Source organism: Haemorhous mexicanus, chromosome 23, assembly GCF_027477595.1.
Source record: "Haemorhous mexicanus isolate bHaeMex1 chromosome 23, bHaeMex1.pri, whole genome shotgun sequence".
Classification (NCBI taxonomy): Eukaryota; Metazoa; Chordata; class Aves; order Passeriformes; family Fringillidae; genus Haemorhous; species Haemorhous mexicanus.
In genome coordinates, this window is record NC_082363.1 from 6898010 (window position 1) to 6913483 (window position 15474).

At 58.1% G+C, this 15474-nt stretch overlaps 1 protein-coding gene across 4 annotated transcripts in view; it reads right to left on the reverse strand.

Moving 5' to 3' along the window:
- The window catches only part of AGRN (agrin), a 109505-nt gene that overhangs the window by 57574 nt on the left and 36457 nt on the right, over nucleotides 1–15474 (reverse strand). For 3 of the 4 annotated variants that reach the window (XM_059866781.1, XM_059866784.1, XM_059866783.1), the window contains 3 exons: nucleotides 10777–10824; nucleotides 5368–5583; nucleotides 1710–1934 (listed from right to left, as the gene is read on the reverse strand). In XM_059866781.1, coding sequence (XP_059722764.1) covers nucleotides 1710–1934; nucleotides 5368–5583; nucleotides 10777–10824 — 489 coding nt within the window. Of the gene's footprint in view, nucleotides 1–1709; nucleotides 1935–5367; nucleotides 5584–10776; nucleotides 10825–12714; nucleotides 12946–15474 lie in introns of those variants that run through there. The other variant, XM_059866782.1, reaches the window with a different exon arrangement.

Here is a 15474-nt window from a genome sequence, read left to right on the forward strand (position 1 = left end):
AGGGAGTCACTCCCTGCCCAAACTGGGGCTTCCCAGGCTCTGCTCCTTCCCCAAGAGCCCCCAGATCTTCCTTTGTGCTCCTAAGGAGTCACTCCCTGCCCAGACCCTGCCCAGACCGCAGCTTCCCAGGCTCGGCTCCTTCCCCAAGAGCCCCCAAATCTTCTCTGTGTCCCAAGGAGTCACTCCCTGCCCAAACCCTGCCCAGACCGCGGCTTCCCAGGCTTGGCTCCTTCTCTGCACAACCTGCAGAGCCCCCACATCTTCTCTGTGCTCCAAGGAGTCACTCCCTGCCCAGACCGCGGCTTCCCAGGCTCGTCTCCTTCCCCAAGAGCCACCACATCTCCCCTTGTGTCTCAGGGAGTCACTCCCTGCCCAAATTGGGGCTTCCCAGGCTTGGCTCCTTCTCTGCACAACCCCAAGAGCCCCCAAATCTCCCCTTGTGTCCCAAGGAGTCACTCCCTGCCCAAACTGGGGCTTCCCAGGCTCGGCTCCTTCCCCAAGAGCCACCAAATCTTCCTTTGTGCTCCTAAGGACTCAGTCCATACTGAGCCCATTTCAGAGGGAACAGCACTGGGATAAACTCTGCTTCTTTCCCCATGCTGCAACTCCAGGATGCTTTAATTCCAGGAGCGGTTTGGGATGCTCTGATTCCAGGACATTTTGATTCCAGGAACCGTTTGGGATGCTCAAACTCCAGGAGCGGTTTGGGATGCTCAGACTCCAGGATATTTTGATTTCAGGAACTGTTTGGGATTCTCAGACTCCAGGATGTTTTGGCTCCAGGAGCTGTTTGGGATGCCGGGCAGCAGCAGCAGGAGCAGGAGCTGACCCCGGTGCTGGAGTCGCTCTCTGGGTCAGCGGGGCTGGAGCACAAACACCCGGGGGAAGGAGGCACTGCCTCGGCTCAGCAGCTGTCACCAGAGTGACCTTCTCCTGCCCAGAGTGACCTTCCACTGCCCAGAGTGACCTTCCACTGCCCAGAGTGACCTTCCACTGCCCAGAGTGACCACCTCCTGCCCAGAGTGACCACCTCCTGCCCAGAGTGACCTTCCACTGCCCAGAGTGACCTTCCACTGCCCAGAGTGACCTACTCCTGCCCAGAGTGACCTTCCACTGCCCAGAGTGACCTTCCACTGCCCAGAGTGACCACCTCCTGTCCAGAGTGACCTTCCACTGCCCAGAGTGACCACCTCCTGTCCAGAGTGACCTTCCACTGCCCAGAGTGACCACCTCCTGCCCAGAGTGACCACCTCCTGCCCAGAGTGACCACCTCCTGCCCAGAGTGACCTTCCACTGCCCAGAGTGACCTTCCACTGCCCAGAGTGACCTTCCACTGCCCAGAGGGACCTTCCACTGCTCAGAGGGACCTTCCACTGCCCAGAGTGACCTTCTCCTGCCCAGAGTGACCTTCCACTGCCCAGAGTGACCTTCCACTGCCCAGAGTGACCACCTCCTGCCCAGAGTGACCTTCCACTGCCCAAACCACCCCTTTTCTACCCAAAACACCTTTGCCTCCCCAAACCTCCCCTGTCCCTCCCCAAACCTCCCCTTTCCTCCCCAAACCGCCCCTTTCCAGCCCCCACTGACCCTTCTGATCCGACAGCCCCCTCCTCAACCCCTCTCCCACCTCTCCCTCCCCCAACATCCCCACCCCAGGCGGGCACCGTTTTTAACCCCCTCCTCCCCGAGGCGTTTGAACCCCTGCTCACCACAGGGGCCATCGAACTTCTTGAAGACGTTCTCCTGCTTGTCACAGGCGTGCTTGTTGAGGTGGCACTGGCTGCGGTAGTCGCGGCCGTCGCTGCCGCACACGGGGCTCTCGGCCACGCCGCTGCACGACGAGGGACACACGCACTTGGCCCCCTGGCCGTCAGGGGAGGAGACACAGGTGCTGCCAAAGCTGCACGTCACCTCCGCACAGGGGTCCTTGGAGCCTGAGGGACAGAGGAGGGGACACGGGTGAGGGCGCGGCACGGGATGCTCTGTTCCTCTCATGGAATAACCCAGATATAACCCAATATGCCCCAAATCCATCCCCCTGGAATGGAATAACCTGTTCCACTCATGGAATAACCCAGATCCATTCCTCTGGAATGGAATAACCTGTTCCACTCATGGAATAACCCAAATCCATCCCTCTGGAATGGAATAACCTGTTCCACTCATGGAATAACCCAGATATATCCCAATATGCCCCAAATCCATCCCTCTGGATTGGAATAACCTGTTCCACTCATGGAATAACCCAGATATAACCCAATATGCCCCAAATCCATCCCCCTGGAATGGAATAACCTGTTCCACTCATGGAATAACCCAAATCCATCCCTCTGGAATGGAATAACCTGTTCCACTCATGGAATAACCCAAATCCATCCCCCTGGAATGGAATAACCCAGATATATCCCAATATGCCCCAAATCCATTCCTCTAGAATAACCCAAATCCATCCCTCTGGAATGGAATAACCTGTTCCACTCATGGAATAACCCAAATCCATCCCTCTGGAATGGAATAACCCAGATATATCCCAATATGCCCCAAATCCATCCCTCTGGAATGGAATAACCTGTTCCACTCATGGAATAACCCAGATCCATCCCCCTGGATTGGAATAACCTGTTCCACTCATGGAATAACCCAAATCCATCCCTCTGGAATGGAATAACCTGTTCCACTCATGGAATAACCCAAATCCATCCCTCTGGAATGGAATAACCTGTTCCACTCATGGAATAACCCAGATATATCCCAATATGCCCCAAATCCATCCCCCTGGAATGGAATAACCTGTTCCACTCATGGAATAATCCAAATCCATCCCTCTGGAATGGAATAACCCAGATATATCCCAATATGCCCCAAATCCATTCCTCTAGAATAACCCAAATCCATCCCTCTGGAATGGAATAACCTGTTCCACTCATGGAATAACCCAACTCCATCCATCTGGAATGGAATAACCTGTTCCACTCATGGAATAACCCAGATATATCCCAATATGCCCCAAATCCATCCCTCTGGATTGGAATAACCTGTTCCACTCATGGAATAACCCAAATCCATCCCTCTGGAATGGAATAACCTGTTCCACTCATGGAATAACCCAAATCCATCCCTCTGGAATGGAATAACCCAGATATATCCCAATATGCCCCAAATCCATCCCCCTGGAATGGAATAACCTGTTCCACTCATGGAATAACCCAGATATATCCCAATATGCCCCAGATCCATCCCTCTGGAATGGAATAACCTGTTCCACTCATGGAATAACCCAAATCCATCCCCCTGGATTGGAATAACCTGTTCCACTCATGGAATAACCCAAATATATCCCAAATGTCCCAAATCCATCCCCCCCCGGAATGGAATAACCTGTTCCACTCATGGAATAACCCAGATATACCCCAAATGTCCCAATCCAACAGTAATGGATAATTTTCCACAGCCCCAGTGGATCCTTGGAGCCCGAGGGACAGAGGAGGGGACACAGGTGAGAGCGTGGCATGGGTGAGGACACGGCACAGGATGTCCCATTTCTCTCATGGAATAACCCCAATATATCCCAATATCCCCCAAATCCATCCCTCCAAAAGCCCCAATCCAGCCCCACTGGATAATTTTCCACAGCTTCAGGGGATCCTTGGATCCTGAGGGACAGAGGAGGGGACACAGCACAGGATGTGCTCCCATTCCTCTCACGGAATACCCCAAATATATCCTGATATCCCCCCAAATCCATCCTCCAAATGCCCCAATCCAGCAGCAATGGATAATTTCCCATCATTTTTCCTTCTGATCACACTTTACTGACCCCCAAAGCAGAGCTGGTGGTTCCTCAGTGCCCTCTGCCACCAACCCTGTCCCCACCCCCAGGACATCAGAGACGTCCCAGACTGGGCTGTTCATCATGGAGCTGACACACACCCCTTGACCATCATTTTTCCATGATTCTTCCATGAGTTTTCCACCACTTTTCATCCTGATCACAGTTTGCTGACCCCCAAAGCAGAGCTGGTGATTCCTCAGCGTCCCTTCCCAGCCTTTGGTGTCCCTGGCCCAGCCTGTGGCCATCATTTCTCCATCGTTTCCCCACCATTTCTCCATCGTTTCCCACCATTTCTCCATCGTTTCCCCACCATTTCTCCATCATTATTTCCCCACCATTTCTCCATTGTTTTCCCACCATTTCTCCATCATTATTTCCCCACCATTTCTCCATCATTTCCCACCATTTCTCCATTGTTTTCCCACCATTTCTCCATCATTATTTCCCCACCATTTCTCCATCATCATTTCCCCACCATTTCTCCATCATCATTTCCCCACCATTTCTCCATCATCATTTCCCCACCATTTCTCCATCATTTCCCACCATTTCTCCATCATTTCCCACCATTTCTCCATCATTTCCCACCATTCCTCCATCGTTTCCCCACCATTTCTCCATCATTTCCCACCATTTCTCCATTGTTTTCCCACCATTTCTCCATCATTTCCCCACCATTCCTCCATCATTATTCCCCCACCATTCCTCCATCATTATTCCCCCACCATTTCTCCATCATTATTCCCCCACCATTCCTCCATCATCATTTCCCACCATTTCTCCATTGTTTTCCCACCATTTCTCCATCATTTCCCCACACTTTCTCCATCATTTCCCCACCATTTCTCCATCGTTTTCCCACCATTCCTCCATCATCATTTCCCCACCATTTCTCCATCATTATTTCCCCACCATTTCTCCATCATTATTTCCCCACCATTTCTCCATCATCATTTCCCCACCATTTCTCCATCATTTCCCCACCATTTCTCCATCATTTCCCCACCATTTCTCCATCATTTCCCACCATTTCTCCATCATTATTTCCCCACCATTTCTCCATCATTATTTCCCCACCATTTCTCCATCATTATTTCCCCACCATTTCTCCATCATTATTTCCCCACCATTTCTCCATCATTTCCCACCATTTCTCCATCGTTTCCCCACCATTTCTCCATCATCATTTCCCCACCATTTCTCCATCATTTCCCCACCATTTCTCCATCATTATTTCCCCACCATTTCTCCATCATTATTTCCCCACCATTTCTCCATCATTTCCCCACCATTCCTCCATCATTATTCCCCCACCATTCCTCCATCATTATTTCCCCACCATTCCTCCATCATTGTTTCCCCACCATTCCTCCATCGTTTCCCCACCATTCCTCCATCGTTTCCCCACCACTTCTCCTCCTCATCACTCTGCTGACCCCCAGGCAGCTCTGACGACCCCGCAGTGCCCCCAGCCCTGTGCCCCCACCCCGCAGTGTCCCTGCCAGCCCTGGGGACAGCCAGCGTCCCTCACTCACCGCAGGGTCCCTTGCTGACCACCTTGATCCTCCTCTGCTGGTTGCACTGGGCCCTGTCCAGCTCGCACTCGTTGCTGTAGGTGGAGTGGTCGGAGCCGCACACCGGGGCCACCACGGGGGCACAGGGACCCTTCCTGCACACGCACGAGGCCTGGCCCGGCTCCGAGGGGCTGCGCTCGCACACGGCCCCGAAGCCACAGAGCATCCCCCGGCACCCTGCGGGCACAGGGACACGAGTGGGCACAGGGACACATGGCCCCGAAGCCACAGAGCATCCCCCGGCACCCTGCGGGCACAGGGACATGTGTGGGCACAGGGACATCCCATGGGCACAGGGACACGTGTGGGCACAGGGACACGTGGCCCCGAAGCCACAGAGCATCCCCCGGCACCCTGCGGGCACAGGGACATCCCATGGGCACAGGGACATCCCATGGGCACAGGGACACGTGTGGGCACAGGGACACGTGTGGGCACAGGGACACGTGGCCCCGAAGCCACGGAGCATCCCCTGGCACCCTGCGGGCACAGGGACACATGTGGGCACAGGGACACGTGTGGGCACAGGGACATCCCGCGGGCACAGGGACACATGGCCTCAAACCCACAGAGCATCCCCCGGCACCCTGCGGGCACAGGGACATCCCGTGGGCACAGGGACATGTGTGGGCACAGGGACACGTGGCCCCGAAGCCACACAGCATCCCCTGGCACCCTGCGGGCACAGGGACATGTGTGGGCACAGGGACATCCCATGGGCACAGGGACATCCCGTGGGCACAGGGACACATGGCCTCAAACCCACAGAGCGTCCCCCGGCACCGTGTGGGCACAGGGACACACGGCCCCAAAGCCACAGAGCATCCCCCGGCACCCTGCGGGCACAGGGACATCCCGTGGGCAGAGGGACATCCCATGGGCACAGGGACACGTGTGGGCACAGGGACACGTGTGGGCACAGGGACACATGGCCCCAAAGCCACAGAGCAACCCCTGGCACCCTGCAGGCACAGGGACATATGTGGGCACAGGGACATCCCATGGGCACAGGGACATCCCGTGGGCACAGGGACACATGGCCCCAAACCCACAGAGCATCCCCCAGCACCCTGCGGGCACAGGGACATCCTGTGGGCACAGGGACATGTGGCCCCAAAGCCACAGAGCATCCCCTAGCACCGTGTGGGCACAGGGACACGAGTGGGCACAGGGACACACGGCCCCGAAGCCACACAGCATCCCCCAGCACCGTGTGGGCACAGGGACATCCCATGGGCACAGGGACACGTGTGGGCACAGGGACATCCCGTGGGCACAGGGACATCCCGTGGGCACAGGGACATCCCATGGGCACAGGGACACGTGTGGGCACAGGGACACGTGTGGGCACAGGGACACGTGTGGGCACAGGGACATCCCGTGGGCACAGGGACACGTGGCCCCAAAAGCACAGAGCATCCCCCGGCACCCTGCGGGCACAGGGACATCCCATGGGCACAGGGACACGTGTGGGCACAGGGACACGTGTGGGCACAGGGACATCCCATGGGCACAGGGAGAAGGGGAGGGGGAAAAAGGAGAAGGAAAGGTGGGGAAAAAGTGCAGGGGGAAAAAAGGTAGGGAAAAAAGCAGGGAAGAAGTGGGAAAAGGGGTGGGGGAAAGGAGGAAAAGGCAAGGGGAAAAAAGGTGGGGAAAAGAGGGGAAAAGGTGGGAAAAAAGGTGGGAAAAATAGTACAAAGGCAGGAAAAAAATACAGGGAAAAAAGAGGATGAAAAAGGAGGAAAAAGAGGATAAAAAAGGAGGAAAAAAGGCAATCCATGGAATAAGCAGTGCCAGGCCCTCCCCGTCCTCCCAGGAAAGAATTCCTCCCACAATCCCACCTAAAGCTCCTTTTCCAGCCAGGCCACCTCCTCCCTTCCTAATTAGCCCAGAATTAGCCCAGCTTCGTTAGCAGGGCAGCCCTGGCAGGTGGGGGCTCCGCAGGGGCTGCCAGGGCAGATGGCACCGGTGCCACCCCCTGCCCAACGGTGCCCAGGGGCTGCAGGGACAGCTGGCACCGGGGAGGGGACGGGCAGGGACAGCCCGGGAGGGGCCACCAGCCAGCCTGGAGTGGCCACCAGCCACCTTGGGGAGGGGAAGGGCAGGGACAGTCCAGGAGTGGCCACCAGCCACCTGGGAATGGCCACCAGGCAGGAAAACTCTGGAATTCCAGGGAATGCCACCAGGGAGCAGCCCTGGGATGCCAAGGGACGAGCTGGGCTGCACCCCCCTGCACATGCCCTGGGACACAGAGTTAATTCCCAATTTAAAGTAAAAGTCTATTTCAGATTTCAATGAAATGGATGAAATTATTTCGTTTGCAGTTTACTCACAGAGATGAAGAGTGCTGCTTTAAGCTGTTTAATCTGTTAAATTTACTGTGCTCAAAAAAAGCTTAAATTGGCAAAAAAACCTTGTGTCCAAAAGGGGCAGTGGGAACGGCTGGGCTGGGCATTAATTAATTCGGGGTGGGCATTAATTAATTTGGGCTGGGCATTAATTTGGGCTGGGCATTAATAATTTGGGCTGGGGCACTAATTAATTCGGGCTGGGCGTTAATTAATTCCGCCTGAGCGAGGTGCCCGTTGCCATGGAGAGTGGCTGAGTGTCCCCCAGCCCAGCCCTGCTCATCAATATTCAAATATTCACCCTGCTCATCAATATTCAAATATTTGGCCCCACCCTACCAATATCCAAATATTCGGCCCGGCTCATCAATATTCAAATATTCAGTCCTGCTCATCAATATTCAAATATTCAGCCCTGCTCATCAATATTCAAATTTTCATCGCCCCACCCGGGGTGGGGAGCGAGGAGGAGCTGCCCAACCCCGCTCCAAGCTCTGCCAGCACCTGCCTGACCTCACCTGCTGCAGGGAAATTCCTGCACCCCAAACTCCAGCTCTGGCTTTGTTAGGCTGGACAGTGACCCTGCCCAGCTCTGCAGCCTTTTCCTGCACCCCAAACTCCAGCTCTGGCTTTGTTAGGCTGGACAGTGACCCTGCCCAGCTCTGCAGCCCCTTCCTGCACCCCAAACCCCAGCTCTGGCTTTGTTAGGCTGCACAGTGACCCTGCCCAGCTCTGCAGCCCCTTCCTGCACCCCAAACCTGAGCTCTGGCTTTGTTAGGCTGCACAGTGACCCTGCCCAGCTCTGCAGCCCCTTCCTGCCCCCCAAACCCCAGCTCTGGCTTTGTTAGGCTGGACAGTGACCCTGCCCAGCTCTGCAGCCCCTTCCTGCCCCCCAAACCCCAGCTCTGGCTTTGTTAGGCTGGACAGTGACCCTGCCCAGCTCTGCAGCCTTTTCCTGCACCCCAGACTCCAGCTCTGGCTTTGTTAGGCTGCACAGTGACCCTGCCCAGCTCTGCAGCCTTTTCCTGCACCCCAGACTCCAGCTCTGGCTTTGTTAGGCTGCACAGTGACCCTGCCCAGCTCTGCAGCCCCTTCCTGCACCCCAAACCCGAGCTCTGGCTTTGTTAGGCCAGACCATGACCCTGCCCAGCTTTGGGAGGGGAAGGGACCCCCCCCAAACCTCCAGGTTTATCCAACCCTTCCTCCCCCCAGCTCCTGAGCCAACCTCATCCAAATCCCAGCATTTTCCCGGCCCAAACCCTGTCCCAGAGCGACCCCAGCCCCTCCCCCAGCAGGGACCCCTGCCCCCCCAACCCCTCCTACACCCCAGAGCAGGAATTCTCCCCCCAGGACGGGCACCTCTCCCTCTCCCAAGGATCTTTTGGAAGTCTGGCATCTGCCTGGGCCGGGCTGTTCATGTTTTGGAGCCCTGAGCAAGGAGTTCCACCCACGTGGGGGTTTATTTTTTGCTCGAGATGCTTTTCCCTGGGGCCAATTATAGATTAATCACATTTTATCTCACGTCCTTTTCTCCCCCCCCCACCCCCCAGCAGGGGAGGCAAAAATTAGGGAAAAAAAAAAGGGAAAAAAAGAAAAAAAAGCAACGAGCAGGTTATTAATTGGCTGCTGGTTTCTGTTTGCTGGGCTCTTATCTGAGCACGTGAAGGTGGGGGAGAGCTGCCAGCAAAGGCAGGGGGTTTAAGCCTGGTTTTAAAAGGGAACAAAGCTCCTGGGATGGTTTTATCTCAGTCTGGGCTTGCCTGCCCTGCATCCTGCAGCTCCTGAGGCTGATAAGAACCTCACAAAAATGTAAAAAAAAAAAAAAACCAAACCCAACCCAAAGTTCTCTGTGAAAGCAGAGGAAAGGTGGGAGAGCAAGGATGAAAATGCAAGGCTGCAGGAAATTCACCTTTTCCAGCACTTTCCTGCTTCCAGCCAGAAAAATCCCTGGAAAAGGGAGAGCCCTGAGGGGTTCCTGCCTTCCCTCCTCACCCAAATCCTGAATCCCAGAAAAATCCCTGGAAAAGGGAGCACTGAGGGGTTCCTGCCTTCCCTCCTCACCCAAATCCTGCACCCCCAGGAAAATCCCTGGAAAAGGGAGCACTGAGGGGCTCCTGCCCTCCCTCCTCACCCAAATCCTGCCTTCCTTCCTCACCCAAATCCTGAATCCCAGGAAAATCCCTGGAAAAGGGAGAGCCCTGGGGGGTTTCTGCCTTCCCTCCTCACCCAAATCCTGAATCCCAGGAATATCCCTGGAAAAGGGAGCACTGAGGGGGCGCCTGCCCTCCCTCCTCACCCAAATCCTGCCTTCCTTCCTCATCCAAATCCTGAATCCCAGGAAAATCCCTGGAAAAGGGAGAGCCTTGGGTGTTCCTGCCCTCCCTCCTCACCCAAATCCTGCACATCCCTGGAAAAGGGAGCACTGAGGGGTTCCTACCCTCCCTCCTCACCCAAATCCTGAATCCCAGGAAAATCCCTGAAAAAGGGAGAGCCATGGGTGTTCCTGCCTTCCCTCCTCACCCAAATCCTGCACCCCCAGGAAAATCCCTGGAAAAGGGAGCACTGAGGGGTTCCTGCCCTCCCTCCTCACCCAAATCCTAAATCCCAGGAAAATCCCTGGAAAAGGGAGCCCTGAGGGGCACTGCCTGCCTTCCTCACCCAAATCCTGCACATCCCTGGAAAAGGGAGCACTGGGGGGGCTCCTGCCCTCCCTCCTCACCCAAATCCTGAATCCCAGGAAAATCCCTGGAAAAGGGAGCCCTGAGGGGGCGCCTGCCCTCCCTCCTCACCCAAATCCTGCCTTCCTTCCTCACCCAAATCCTGAATCCCAGGAATATCCCTGGAAAAGGGAGCCCTGGGTGCTCCTGCCCTCCCTCCTCACCCAGGGCTCAGGGAGCAGCCAGGCTGGAAGGAACCCAAGCCCCCACGGGTCAGTGGGCTCAGGAGATATTCCCCTGAGGGCAGGGCCAGCCCAGGAGTGGCTGCTGCTGTCCCCAGGGGTTTGGGGACACTCTGCACTCACCATCCCGCGGCGGCGGCGGCGTCTGCGTGAAGTAACTGTTGGGTTTGTCTGCAAGGAAACAAAAACCACGGAGCTGTCACGGGTTCCTCGGGCACAACCCTGCCCCCAGCCCTGTTTGGGAGGCTGTTTCATCCCCTCCTTGAGCAGGTTTGGCTCCCAGGAGCTCCTGGAAGCAGAAGGGAGCAGCAGGAAGGGGAGGCAGCATCACCAAAACTCAGTTTGGGATAGCCCCAGGTATCAATGGAGCTGTCACAGGCACAACCCTGCCCCCAGCCCTTTTTGGGATGGTGTTTCATCCCTCCTTGAGCAGGTTTGGCTCCCAGGAGGAGTCAGGAACCCCCAAAGCCAGTCTGGGACAGCCCCAGGTGCCGGGGGAGCATCTCTGGTGTGGGATCTGGAGCAGCCCCCGGTGCCTGGCAGGGCTGGACCTGCCCCAGCCTGTCCTGCCCCATCTCCTGGGGGCTCCCAGGCCAGTCCTGCTGTGGATCCCCCCACACACACCTGGCCACGCAGCCAGCAGCTCATCCCAGAGCAGGAATGCTGCAGCCCCCAAAAAGTGGGAGACAGGGCTGGCAGAACTGCGAGGTCCCCAGGCAAGGGTCACCGGCCACCCCTCTCTTTGGGGACCCTGAAGGAGCAGTGGGGGAGCTGAGCTGAGCTCCCTCAGGCTCCAAAACCCCTCCCAGGCTGCAGGGGAACCACCCAAAGCCCGGGATTTGGGATGGGGCTGGGCTGTGGCAGATAACCCCAGCCCAGCACGCTCCAGGCGCCCTGGAGGCACCCGTGGGCTCATCCCCGAGCTCAGCTCCCCCAGGAGGGGCTGCACACCCCAAGGCTGGGCTGGAGGATCTGCCTGCACTCCAGGGCTTTCCCCACAGCCAGGCCTGAGGATGGAAGGGGGGCAGGAGCCCAGCAGAAATACCTGGATCCACATCCAGGGGTGGGATCGACCCAGCTGCAGCAGGGATCAGATTCACAGCCAGACCTCAGGGGAATCCTCACAGCCCCTGGGTCATCTCCTGCCCTTCCCAAATCCTCACAGCCCCTGGGTCATCTCCTGCCCTTCCCAAATCCTCACAGCCCCTGGGTCATCTCCTGCCCTTCCCAAATCCTCACATCCCCCTGATCATCACGAGCCCTTCCCAAATCCTGCCCTCCCCTGGATCATCTCCAGCCCTTCCCAAATTCTCACATCTCCCAGACCATCTCCTGCCTTTTCCAAATCCTCACATCCCCCAATCATCACCTGCACCAGCCCTTCTAGAACCTCACATCCCCCTGATCATCACCAGCCCTTCCCAAATCCTCACATCCCTCAGATCATCACGAGCCCTTCCCAAATCTTCACATCCCCCTGATCATCACCAGCCCTTCCCAAATCCTCACATCCCTCAGATCATCTCCTGCCCTTCCCAAATCCTCACATCCCCCTGATCATCTCCAACCCTTCCCAAATCCTCACATCCCCCTGATCATCTCTTGCCCTTCCCAAATCCTCACAACCTCCTGATCATCTCCAGCCCTTCCCGAATCCCCCATCCCTGGATCATCACCAGCCCTTCCCAAATCCTCACATCCCTCAGATCATCTCCTGCCCTTCCCAAATCCTCACAACCTCCTGATCATTTCCTGCCCTTCCCAAATCCTCACATCCTCCTGATCATCACCAGCCCTTCCCAAACACCCCCATCCCTGGATCCCCACCCAGATTTGGGATGGAGCCTGCCAGGAGCAGCAGCAGCAGCAGCAGGTGGGAGCTGTCCTGGCCCACGCAGCGCCGCCCTCACAGCTCTGCTCCCTCTTCCCTGCCAGGGAAAAGTGGGGCAGGGAGCTGCCAAAGCCGGGATTGTCCCCAGTGCAGCCAGGAGCTCCGGGAGGAGCCGAGCTGGTGGCCCGGGGAGCCCCCGGTGGCCACGCTGCCCTCTCGGGGACACCTACAGTTATTGAGGAAGAGCAGCACGGCGAATCCCAGCGTGGAGGTGGCCAGCAGGATGAGGCAGATGTTGCAGGGGATCATGAAGTAGCGCACCACCAGGGACACCTTGTGCTGGTACAGCCGGTCCCGCTCCAGGGCCCCCGGCGCCATGGGGTACTGGCACGCTGTCATGCTGGGCTCTCACACCCCGAGGAGTCACCAGGAGGCTCCCGTGGATCCCTTCCTCTGTCCCCGGGCGTTTTTGGCAGTTTAAGTTTTCCCAGAGGTTCCCATCTCGGCCGGCAGCAGGATGGGGGCACCTTCAGGACTCTGTGCCCGGCGATGCCATGGCAGAGGCGTGGCCTTGGGGACAGCTTGGGGACAGCTCCAGCGGCACAGGGACGCTCAGCCAGCCCCGAGGTGTCAATCCAGGGGTGCTCGCAGGAAGCAAACCAAAATGCCCAGAAAGCAAACCAAAATCCTGGTGCCGAGGGCTCCAAATCCGTGGCTGAGCCCAGCAGGACAAGGACACGGTGGGAATGTCACAGCAGGAGCAGTGCTGGGACAGGGACAGCACAGGAGTGCTCCCAGGGTTGGGAATATCGCTGTCCTCTGGGATATCTTCTAGGATCCTCCTGGATAGCCTCTTGGATCCTCTGGGATATCCTCTGAGATCCTTCAGGATAATCTCTGGGATGCTCCACAATAACCTCTCAGATCCTCCAGGATCACCTCTCAGATCCTCTGGGATATCCTCTGAGATCCTTCAGGATAATCTCTGGAATTCTCCACAATAACCTCTTGGATCCTCCAGGATCACCTCTCAGATCCTCTGGGATATCCTCTGAGATCCTTCAGGATAATCTCTGAATTCTCCACAATAACCTCTCAGATCCTCCGGGATCACCTCTCAGATCCACGCCGGCCTCGCTCCAGGCACACGGAGCTCCCTGCGCTGTCCAGCAGCTCCTCCAGGACTCATCCAGCAGCCTCTGACCCTCCGCAGGTCCCCGCAGTCAGGAGCAGCCAAGATTCCGGGAGAAACCCAAATTTCCAGGAGCAGCCAAGATTCCAGGAGCAGCCCAAGGATTCCCAGAGAAGCCCAAAGGATTCCGGGAGCAGCCAAGGATTCCAGGAGAAGCCCAAAATTCCAGGATCAGCCCAAAGGATTCCGGGAGCAACCAAGATTCTGGGATCAGCCCAAGGGTTCCGGGAGAAACCCAAAATTCCGGGAGCAGCCCAAGGATCCGGGAGCAGCCCAAGGATTCAGGGATGCAGCTCAGCCGCGCCGCTCAGCCCAAGGCAGACGCTCCCTCTCGCCCTCCGAGGCTCCCCTCAGCTCCATCCCCGCTCCCTCCCCGGGCCAGCCCGGCTCTCCAGCGCCTTGCCGAGGCTCGGCCCGGCGGGCAGGGGCCCGGCTCGGCCCGGGCGGGGGCCGGTGCCCGCCTCACGCCGCTCGGACATGCCGGTGCCGCCCGGCCGGAGCGCGGCTCCGCGCGGAGCCCGGCATGGAGCGGCTGGGAGGGAGGGAGGGAGGGAGGATGGAGGGGTGGGAGGGGGGATGGATGGGTGGGAGGGAGGTGGATCTCTAATCCCGGTGGTCTCCGTGCGCCCCCCGCGCGGGGAAGGGGCCGCGCAGCATCAGACAAGGGAGCGGCAGCGCGGAGCGAGCACGGAGCTCCCCCCGCCCTGCAACCTTCCCTCCCCTCTCCTCCCTCCCTCCGCCCGCCCCTCGGCCCGACCCCGGCGAGGGGGGGCGCGGCGAGAGCCCCTCCGAGCGCTCGGCGGCCAACAAAGGGGAGCGGGGGCGCAGGGGCGCGGCGCAGACAAAGAGCGGGGGCGGCGGGGGTCGCGCAGGAGCCGCTCCCCACCCGGGCACGGCGTGGGCAGCGCAGGGAAGGGTGGGGGGACCCTCCCCAGGACCCCCCGGGATGAGCAGGGAGGGGGTGGGGGCTCAGCCCCTCCGCCTGCTCGCACCTCTGCCGGCATCGCCCCCCGAGAGACCCCCGGGGACGGCAGAGCCGCGGCGACAGCGGGAGAGAAGCCCGGTATTATTTTTTAGGATGTTATCGGCGCGGACTCCCCAAAACCAGCCGGGAAAAAGGAGCAGGGATTGAACTGCTCCGTGCCTGGGGGCTCCCGGCTTTTCCTGCTCCCCTCTCGGCCGCAGGGATGGGGAAGGTGCCACCAGCAGGGCTGGGTGAAAGCCAGAGCCAGGGGAAGGTCCAACAATGGGCTGAGAGCGCTGCCACAGCCCCGGGCAGGGATTGCTGCTGCCCCAAAGACAAATCCAGGAGCTCACCCCGCCCTCCCTCGGGGGGAGGCTCGGCCAGGATGGCATTCCTGGCAAAACACAAACGCGTTCCCTGCCACTGGAATGGCACTTTCAGGGCACCAGGACACGCTGGGTTCATTTCCCAGCCACCACAGCCGAGCTCTTCCTCACCAGGGAGGAGCTGGGCAGCTCTGGAGGCTGCAGGAAAACCCCCAAGAGGAAGGTGACAGAGAACCCGGGCTGAGCCCACAGCTGTGCCACGCCAGGGGCTGGGTTATCCCCAAAACCAGGGCAGGAGGGGGCTGGGTTATCCCCAAAACCAGAGCAGGAGGGGGCTGGGTTATCCCCAAAAACGGGGCAGGAGGGGGCTGGGTTATCCCCAAAAACGGGGCAGGAGGGGGCTGGGTTATCCCCAAAAACGGGGCAGGAGGGTGCTGGGTTATCCCCAAAAACAGGGCAGGAGGGGGCTGGGTTATCCCCAAAAACGGGGCAGGAGGGGGCTGCAGAG